The sequence below is a fragment of the Danio rerio genome, chromosome 2, assembly GCF_049306965.1.
Source record: "Danio rerio strain Tuebingen ecotype United States chromosome 2, GRCz12tu, whole genome shotgun sequence".
In the NCBI taxonomy this organism is placed as follows: Eukaryota; Metazoa; Chordata; class Actinopteri; order Cypriniformes; family Danionidae; genus Danio; species Danio rerio.
In genome coordinates this window covers 9,032,961-9,043,457 of record NC_133177.1, presented here as the reverse complement: position 1 = coordinate 9,043,457, position 10,497 = coordinate 9,032,961, and the positions used below count along the sequence as shown (strand labels likewise).

Sequence of the window (10,497 nt, the reverse complement as noted above, 5' to 3'; positions counted from 1 at the left end):
TTTTCAGGAGCACGTGCCTTGTGTTATGACAGCTCACCATGTGCTTCATCCTTAGCGTGTTTCTTCCCCGCCTTCTTGTTATCCTATTATCTTTTCATTAGCGTTCAGGGTTGTCACCTGCAGTTTGTTGATTTCGTCCCCTATTTAATCCCTTTTGTCTCCTCACCTTTTGTCAGACTGTCTTTGTGTGTTGTCTATGCAACTCGCCCCAGATCTGTATAGTTTGATCATTTTCCTGTCTTGTCCTGTCAAGCTTCTAGACTCCTAGTTATTTAGTTTTTGTTTCGTTCCTGCCCTTTCTGCTTATCTCTCTTCTGTCATCTCAGAACCTCCGTGTTGGTGTCAGATCACGCCACCTATCCTTTGTGGTGTTTAGCCGCCACAATCAGCGATCCTCTGCCCACCAGCATCTACTCACCTCCGCCTGCCTGCCGCTTCGTCTGCCTAACGCGGAGTTTAATCACACCGCTCTGCCCACTGAGCACGGGCACTCACCACTCTGCAAGTCTGCCACCGTGTGGCCAACCTTGGGAACTGTTCCACTGGTCTCCTCCGGGTATCATTAATACTGATCTTTGAACTTTTTATTTTTCTCTTTTTCCTCTACTTCATGTGTTTTTTGGTTTGAACTACAAAAATAAATTCTGAGTGTTAACTGCATTACCTAATTTGTAATTTTTCCTAACAGCTACATGAAGCGCGATGACTCGGTTATGCTGATTTCACTATATTTATTTACAGGGTATTCAAATAGTCTAACTGTGAGTTAGTTTGCATAGTTTTCTATGTCTGTACCTAAACTTTGAAGATTTAAATTATTCAAAATAAAACTGAAATAAGGAAAATAAAATATAATTTATCCACCAGAAACTAACGGTAGTGTTGCATCAACTTTCTTTGATAAAATCAGTTACAGCATAATGTTATTACTATTACAATTATATGTCAGTAACTAAGGCAGTAATGCAAAGTTTTAATAAATAGGTTAATAAATAGCCTAAATGAAAGGAACAAGAGGGACCAAATTAGTCACCATGTCTAGCGTCCCCCTAAGGGATTAAAACTGGCACCCCCCAATGAGATTGAAATGACGGTTACTTTTTAACAAGATGTTAACGTTACATGTGCTAGTGAGTAATAAAGATGAGATTTGTACTGACTGTGTATGTTTTATATTGTTTATGAACCCAAATAAGGCCTAAATGTATGTTTGAGTATTTTTGTTTTTGTAACATTTTAGAGACTCTACGCTGTGTTCATATCAGATGCGGCACGCATGGATACATCATAAACAGGCGCATGAACATTTTGAGTTTACTCGCTTCATACGCGCGGCAAATCCAATTCATTCGCATGCAGGACCGTGCCGAGACTTTACAAGGGGTATGTGCTGAAAGAATTAAAGAGCAGGGGGCAGGTAAGGGGGTGGGCAATCGCAAACTAAAGAGAGAGGGGCACTTTCATTCATTTTTGAGTGGTACTTTTTATCCAAGAGGAAAAAGGGAAGGTGCACTGCACAGGTTAAACCCTATCTGTGCACGTGCTTGTTTGCACGTCAAATTTACTTCACAATAGTAACAAATTCACATGATGGGCAGGGCTTCTGTCTGCCAGGTGACTCTAGCTTTGTTGCTAAATGGCCAACATGGATTTTATTAAGAAAATAGCTATATTTATGTGCTTTATGAGGCTGAAAAACAGCGTCAATTTGTTTGGAGCCGTGTCCACTACATCCTTTCAGAGGTGCACCCAGCTCTGTGAGTTCATAACATCCTCCAGAAACCTGGATGATGGAAGCTTTCAGCAGTGCTTCAGACTGTGCCAGGGCCAGTTTGATCAACTGTTGTCCAGTGTCAGCAATAGGATTTCCCCATGGGACACCAACAACAGGCGCTACGCTATTAAGAACGCCCCTACAAGAGAAAGCTCCTGATTGGTTAACGTAGTGCAAATGTCCGCTGAAGTTCAGATTTTCCAACTCGAGTAATTTGTGCAAATCGTTACAACTGGCGCCACTTCATTCGCAGGAATTGCGCCACAGGATGTCTATTTGCATCTTTGCATTGACTTAACATGTAATCACTCGCACTTAACACTACTTCCGTGTCTGGTGTGAACGCAGCATCAGTCTCTGTATGCTTTCACATGTTTTAATTATATATATATATATATATATATATATATATATATATATATATATATATATATATATATATATACACATATATACAGGGCTTTACATTAACTATTTTGATCACCAGCCACTGTGGCTAGTAGATTTCCAACATTACTAGCCACTTGCTATTTTCACTAGCCACAATTTTATTGTTTAGAAAATATATTTTATAAAAATAAATGTGACTTTGACATGCTAAAATGACTTGATTTACATGTTGTGTTGTCCACATGGCTTCTCATTCATTTCACTTTTCGTGTGTGTTGTGTATGAGCTTGCTCACTGTGCATGAGCAAATGGGTTGTGTCACATTACAAATGGTTTTCATTTAACATGACTTTGTAGGGCTCAGAATAAAGCAGAATAATGAACTTTATATTCAACAAAACATTTCTTTTTTTTTTTAATTTACATTTAAAAAGATCTATTGTCATGTATCTTAAATATGCACAGTAATCTGTCCTGGCTAAAGGTCCCAGATCAGCAGTTACTACACATAAATAGGGAGTTAATCTCCTATTAAAGCAATGTTATTGTAAAGGATAATAATTAAACTATATTAACAAAAATAACTGTAAGCAAAAGAAAGCAGGTAAAAACATACCATGTGATGATGAAAGGATGATCACGTGCCTGAGAATAATTAAAACGAAATCAGTGACTGCTGCTGTTGCTTACAAATATATACATTTTCAATCTTGAGCTCTTAAAAGCAGCAGGTCTGTGGGTACACGAGCATCGTTTTTTGTCTAGTCTTTCAAAGAGAACCCAATCGCAAGTGAACGGGAGCACGCACACTTTTTAACAGTCACGCGCATCACATCACCTGTGCGCGCGAGTAATAATCATCCTCTCATACGGTATTCACCTGCTTTGTCTCTCGCGAGCACAGTAATTGTTTTCAGTCGTGTTGCTTCTCGATTCTAAGATCACATTTGCACGCATATTGGGCCATCCTTATTGTCGAACCTGCTTTAAGAAAACTTTAAGAAAACTACAATTCAAACATTATTTTCAACGTGCCAAAGTGGCACAGTGCTTCCCACACATAGACTTTACTTAAGTGGGCCACCCAGGTATATTAACTGCTGCCCAAGTATATTTAGTGACACATTTGTTTTTACTCTTATTAACATGCTTTTACACTTTTTGAATCTGCTCAAAATGACCAAACATCCGCGATCAATTAAGTAGTGGAAAATATTCTCTCGTTTATCAGTTTTGTTCTGTGCCCACGAGACCTGTCAACAATCGTGCAGACAGTTTCACATGTTCTTCAGACCCACATTTTTGGCACTTAAAAAATTTGTCTGACCCGAGTTTTCAAATCTCCTAAAATGTCAGTGTGGAGAGGTAAGCGTGATCGAACACCCAATCAGGGGGGAGAGCATGCTAGGAGCCCGGCGGCTAATCAGCGGGTCAATCAGAAATGATAAATAACACCTGTCTTTCTAGTGATTGGGCCGGAGAGACTCCCTTCTTAAGGAGAACGGGAAGAGCAGTCGAGAGAGGAGAGAGCACACACACACACACATACAGCGATACATGTGTGGTGACATCCAAACATAAATAAAAGATTTGCTTACCTGAATCGCCGACCCTGTCTTCTTCTTCCCTCAACAACGAACATTATTACAGTGGTGCCAAAGCCCGGGATGAAGAAGAAACTTCGCTGCCAGAATGTCTTCTCCGTCTACTAATCCATGTGCGGAAGTCATCCAGGCGCTCGCGGTTCTCCATCAGGAACAACATCATGCGCTGGTGGAGTTGAAGAAAGATCTAGAACGTCGTTTCCAAGTCCTCATGGAGGCCCAGCGGGAGGACCGCGAGGTAATCCGGAGTCTGCTGACCCAGGAGATCCAGCCCGCTTCAACATCTACCGCCCACCCTCCCATTATGCTACAGAAAATGGCGCTGGAGGATGACCCGGAAGTGTTCCTGGATCTTTTTGAAAAGATGGCTGAGGCGTGTGGCTGGCCGCGGGCTGAGTGGCCGGTACGAGTCATCCCGCTGCTCTCGGGCGAAGCCCAGATCGCCGCACAGCAGCTATCGGCCCAGAATCTCCTGGAATACGCTCATCTGAAGCGAGCTATTCTCCAGCGGCCCTTTGCGTTCGCCCAGCAGCTCCGTGACGCCTGCCGCAGACGGCTGGTACAGGATGGCCGAACCACCGCCCAACTGGTGGATGCCGTGGTGCTGGAACAATTCATCACCCGCCTCCCCTCCCGAACATCGGAGTGGGTCCAGTGCCACCGGCCTGACGATCTGGAGACGGCCATCCGACTGGCGGAGGATCACCTGATGGCGAGGTCCAGGGTCGGCGAAATAACCTCTCTCTCTCTCTCTTCCTGTTCCCAGGCCCAGACTGCGGGGACCGCCCACACCTGCACCCAGACGGCGGTGCGCAATGGCGGATCTGCCAAACGTCCCAAGAGGGGCGGGGCCCTATTCGGGCAGAGGGGTGGAGCAACGACCCCTGGCGGTTGCCCAGACACTGCCAGGATTCTCTCCGGTTCAATCGGTTGCTCCTGCTGGCCCCGGGGGTATAGTGGGAAGGTCCAGGCTGATGCATTTGCGTCGCGGGCACGAGGATAGCGCACCAAAAATCTGCTCCGTGAAGGAGGCGAGTGCGCTGATTCGCGTCCCCGCCACGCCAATCGTCGCCCCCGGTCGCAACGGGCTATACCGGGTACCAGTGAGTATAAAAGGGGGTACATATCAAGCTTTGGTGGATTCGGGGTGTAACCAGACTTCCATCCACCAAAGCCTGCTTCAAGACCCGGCATTGGATATGAGCCGCACGGTAAGGGTAAGGTGTGTGCACGGGGATATAATTCACTACCCGCTAACGGCAATAGACATTCAATTTCGGGGGAAAAAACATAGAGTAGAGGTAGCAGTTAACCCGCACCTCAAACACCTGCTAATTCTGGGAACTAATTGGCCTGGATTTAATAGATTATTGGGAGTCTTATGTGCGGGTGCTTCTTGGAAGAAGAAATCGCCGGATAGGGGACGTGTCGCTCAGCTGGGGGAATCCCAGGCAGTGACGTCACGCGGTGACTCAGGGGAAGGGCTGGGAATTTCCCGGTGTAAAGACTTTCCCCTGGAGCAGTCGCGTGATGACACGCTAAAACATGCACTCGAAAGAGTGCAGGTTATTGATGGGAAAATCCTCCAGCCTGATAGACCCCTCTCCTATCCGTATTTTGCGGTGATTAATGATAGGGTGTATCGAGTGACCCAAGACGCTCAGACAAAAGAAGATACAACCCAGCTATTAGTACCAAAGAGCCGCCGGGAAATGCTTTTTCAGGCGGCTCATTCTAATCCTATGGCCGGACATTTAGGTTAGGCGGCCACACTAAATCGCCTCATGACCCGATTCTTTTGGCCGGGCATTCACGGTGACGTCAGCAGATGGTGCGCGGCGTGCAGTGAATGTCAGCTGGTAAATCCACCGGCCACCCCAAAAGCGCCGTTGCGCCCTTTACCAATTATGGAGATCCCCTTCGAGAGAATTGGTATGGATCTCATCGGGCCATTAGAGCGATCTGCACGCGGGCATCGGTTTGCATTAGTTCTGGTGGATTATGCAACCCGCTACCCGGAAGCAGTCGCGCTCCGTAACATCTCAGCAAAGAGCGTTGCGGAGGCGCTGTTTCGCCTCATCTCCCGTGTGGGAATCCCCAAGGAGATTCTCACTGATCAAGGCACCGCGTTCATGTCACGCACGATGCGCGAGCTTTACGGATTATTGGGCATTAAATCTATTCGCACCAGCGTCTATCACCCACAAACAGACAGGCTGGTGGAAAGATTTAATCGCACGCTTAAATCAATGATCCGTAAATTCGTTCACGAGGACGCGAAAAATTGGGATAAGTGGTTGGAGCCTCTATTATTTGCTGTGCGGGAGGTTCCCCAAGCCTCCACGGGGTTTTCCCCCTTCGAACTTCTCTATGGCAGACAGCCCAGAGGGGTTTGGATGTTGTTAGAGAGGCTTGGGAGGACGAGCCTTCTAAAAGTAAAAATGAAATTCAATATATCCTGGACCTTAGAGCAAAACTCCACACACTGGGGCGGCTCTCTACAGAGAATTTGCTTAAGGCTCAGGATGACCAACGCCGGCGATATGATAAGGGCACTAAACTCCGTAAATTTTCACAGGGAGATAAAGTACTTGTACTGCTACCCACTTCCAGCTCTAAATTACTCGCCAAGTGGCAAGGGCCATTTGTGGTCACACGACGAGTCAGTGATCTCGATTACGAGGTGGTTCGTTCGGACAGGGCTGACTCGCGTCATATTTATCACATTAATCTGCTTAAGCAGTGGAGGGAGCCGGAGGACGTGGCGCTGGCTACGCTTGTTACTAACGAGGATGACCTGGGGCCGGAGAGCTCTGGCCGTGAACGGCCGAGCGCTCTGGTCACCGGGGGCGATCATCTCTCAGCGAGCCAGCTCCTCGACATCCGGCACCTCCAACGTGAATACTCTGACGTGTTTTCGCCCCTGCCCGGTTGTACCAACCTGATTCAGCACCATATCGAGACCGAACCGGGCGTGGTCGTTAGGACCCGGCCGTATCGCCTACCTGAACACAAGAAAAAAGTGATTCAGGAAGAATTAAATAATATGTTGAAAATGGGAGTAGTAGAAGAATCCCACAGCGACTGGGCCAGCCCGATTGTCTTGGTACCTAAGACGGACGGATGGCTCGGTCCGGTTCTGTGTGGATTATCGCAAGGTGAATGCTGTGTCGAAATTCGACGCTTATCCAATGCCGCGTATTGACGAGTTGCTCGACCGGTTAGGTGCTGCTTGATATTACTCGACATTGGATTTAACAGCTTCAGATCCCCTTATCTCCAATATCCCGTGAAAAAACAGCCTTCACTACGCCGTTTGGATTGCACCAATTTGTGACGCTTCCGTTCGGGCTGTTCGGGGCACCGGCGACGTTTCAGCGCCTGATGGACAAAATACTCGGCCCTCACACAGCATATGCCGCTGCTTATCTAGATGATATCATCATTTACAGTAATGACTGGCAGCGGCATATGCAACATTTGAGGGCGGTATTGTCGGCGCTGAGACGGGCCGGGCTCACGGCCAACCCACAGAAGTGCGCAATTGGGCGAGTGGAGGTAAGGTATCTGGGCTTCCACTTAGGTCACGGGCAGGTGCAGCCCTAAATTGATAAGACTGCAGCTATTGCAACCTGTCCGAGACCTAAGACCAAAAAGGAGGTGAGACAGTTTTTGGGGCTGGCAGGTTATTATAGGCGTTTTGTCCCTAATTATTCGGCCCTTGTCAGCTCATTGACTGATCTCACTGAAAAGGAGGGACCGGATACCGTCCAATGGTCGGAGCAGTGCCAACAGGCCTTCTCAAAGGTAAAATCTATACTTTGCGGGGGGCCGCTATTACACGCTCCTGACTTTGCTCTCCCCTTTGTTTTACAGACGGACGCATCCGATCGGGGACTGGGGGCGGTTCTCTCGCAGGAGGTGGCGGGAGTGGAACGGCCGGTGCTGTACATTAGCCGCAAACTCAGTAAGAGTGAGGCTAAGAACAGCACCATAGAGAAGGAGTGCCTGGCGATCAGGTGGGCCGTTCTCACTCTCCGCTATTACCTCCTGGGTAGGAAATTCGCCCTCTGTTCAGATTACGCTCCTCTCCAGTGGCTTCACCGCATGAAGGATACCAACGCGCGGATCACCCGTTGGTATCTAGCTTTACAGCCTTTTAAGTTCAAGGTGATCCACAGGCCGGGTGTACAAATGGCTGTAGCCGACTTCCTCTCGAGGGCGGTGGGGGGGGGGGGGGGGGCTGCAGGCCGAGGGCTGCAGGCCGGACGGCTCCCCGGCCTGACGCGGGCGGTGGGGGTATGTGGAGAGGTAAGCGTGATCGAACACCCAATCAGGGGGGAGAGCATGCTAGGAGCCCGGCGGCTAATCAGCGGGTCAATCAGAAATGATAAATAACACCTGTCTTTCTAGTGAATGGGCCGGAGAGACTCCCTTCTTAAGGAGAACGGGAGGAGCAGTCGAGAGAGGAGAGAGCACACACACACACACACACACATACAGCGATACATGTGTGGTGACATCCAAACATAAATAAAAGATTTGCTTACCTGAATCGCCGACCCTGTTTTCTTCTTCCCTCAACAACGAACATTATTACAGTCAGAAATTCAACTTTTGCTTTCGCTTTCTAAAGTTAGTATTTGTTTTGCCTTACTAAAGAATTGCATTATTAAAGACTACTTTCCTTCTGGTTTCACAGCTGACAGCGCACGTACAACAGCAATACCGAGAAAAAAAAGTAAATAATAGATTCTTAAGATTCTTAAAATCTAAAGGAATCAGAAAAAACGTTACTATACTCAGAGAGGATAAAATGACATCTAAACTGGCTGCAAAATATATGTACACCATTAGTAATGGTTAATCAATGCATTTGCCTATTATAAAAAATTAACTTGTTTTAATCATGCAATTATGATCATTTATAGATATGTGTTTTTATTAACTTTTCTGTCATTTAGTTCTCATTTGCCGATTATTTTATTAATTTGATGATGGTAATTGTAATATATTACAAATGTATATACAATAGCCTATCTAAAATGCATTTGGCATTCAAATTTTATTTTGAACTTAAAAGAGAGAGAGAAGCAGATTTTATCTGTCAGTGTGTGCACATGGGTCATTAATGGCATAATTGTATTTCTTTTTTATATAAGTCTTTTTTTAACTGTCTTTTTTTACTTTAACCCATTGAAAAGAAACAGCGTCATAATAAATAAGTATTATTAAAAATGAAATTATGTTTTGTTTGTCGCATATAGTTAACTATATGGTTTGTTTCAATCCGGCTACCACTGCAAGTATATTTTTAAACCTATGGGAAGCACTATATATAAAATAGCAGACATTTACAGTACTATTTCGCATTATCGTTGATCTGCAGCTTTAATCAAATCATGTTCATAGAAAGTTTAGGTATTCACATACAAGTAGGCCTATTAATGTGTATAAAGCATCTGTTTTGTTTATGATATGTGAACGACCTGAATAGCTTTACTTTGACATTTCCTCAAGCAAGAATGACGGAGACTGCAACTTTGTCGTACACCACACCCACCAAAAGGGTACCATTGGTAGCCTATCATTTGGCAGTGGATACTGTACAGTACCACTCGGTGGAAAGGAATTAAAGGATACAGGGACCCACTGGTCCGTTCCCAATGGTGAGATGTCCTGTGTGGTCACAGTTTTCAGATGTGTGAAGCTGGCTAAAGGAAACAAACACAACCAACAAGTTTAGCTCGACTTTGCAATACTCAAAACTACTGAAGATGTTTGTTATTTTCACCTGTGTTCTTGAGTCTACAAATAAAAAAAGTAATCAAATATGCAATATACAAAGTCGTAAACATTAAAATACATATAAAACAACAAATAAACGTGTCCTTCCTTACCTCGATCGTGCAGATAAATCGCGGTAGTACTGTAGAAAATGGCCGCTCGGCTTGTGCGCGTTCGAACTGTTTTAGAACGTGGAACATGTTCCAGGAATGTTGACGTCATATCGGATTATGATTTGAATCAAATCAATAAATCACGTACGTGAACCAAGCATGAACAAAACTTTATAAATAGTAATAATAATAAAAAACTATGAAAATCGCTTATTTTATTGATCATTACCTTGCTTTCATGTTAAATAATGCAGTCTGATTTTGATCAATTAATTACTAACTGCCAAACTTAACTCGACCCTTCACAATGATGCCACTTCACTACCACCTCGCCTTTTCGTAACGTAATTGATAGTTCCGGTTTACCTTTGAATGAATGGGATACCTCGCGGTAAAATTTACTACCGAAAATATTAACATTGCACGTTGTGATTTAAGACTATTAAATAATTAGGTATTTGTCCAAATGTTTCTCTTTCAATACTAAATGTTTGCTGAGCCTATTGTTTAAATCCTTAAATCCCTCCTTGTTTACAGAATTGTTTAAATTATACGAATATGAGCTTGTTGTTTATTAAAGAAGTATTTGCAACCGTTTCACTTGCTAATTCGGTTAATTTCCTCAATAATTAATTTATTTTTAGTTTGATGCTGCTATGAATATAAATTTATACTATTATATGTAAATGTTCCCGCATGAATCAAATTATTTATCTAATGTCATATTACCTGGTAAATTTCCGTCTATAGAAATCAGTTCCATCATTCATTCATTCGTTTTCCTTCGGCTTAGTCCCTTTATTCATCAGGGTCGCCACAGCGGAATAAA

At 44.6% G+C, this 10,497-nt stretch overlaps 1 protein-coding gene across 1 annotated transcript; it reads left to right on the top strand.

Moving 5' to 3' along the window:
- Positions 1-2,337: 2,337 nt before the first annotated feature.
- Positions 2,338-8,369, top strand: LOC141377745 (uncharacterized). The gene is made up of 2 exons (XM_073923222.1): positions 2,338-7,741; positions 8,032-8,369. Exon 1 carries the CDS (start codon positions 3,857-3,859, stop codon positions 4,769-4,771), a length of 915 nt encoding a protein of 304 aa, XP_073779323.1. The 5' UTR covers positions 2,338-3,856; the 3' UTR covers positions 4,772-7,741; positions 8,032-8,369.
- The last annotated feature ends 2,128 nt before the right edge of the window (positions 8,370-10,497 follow it).

What these genes read in the sequence shown, in the direction of transcription:
- LOC141377745 (XM_073923222.1), top strand. Translation starts at nt 3,857, where the DNA reads ATGTCTTCTCCGTCTACTAATCCATGTGCGGAAGTCATCCAGGCGCTC.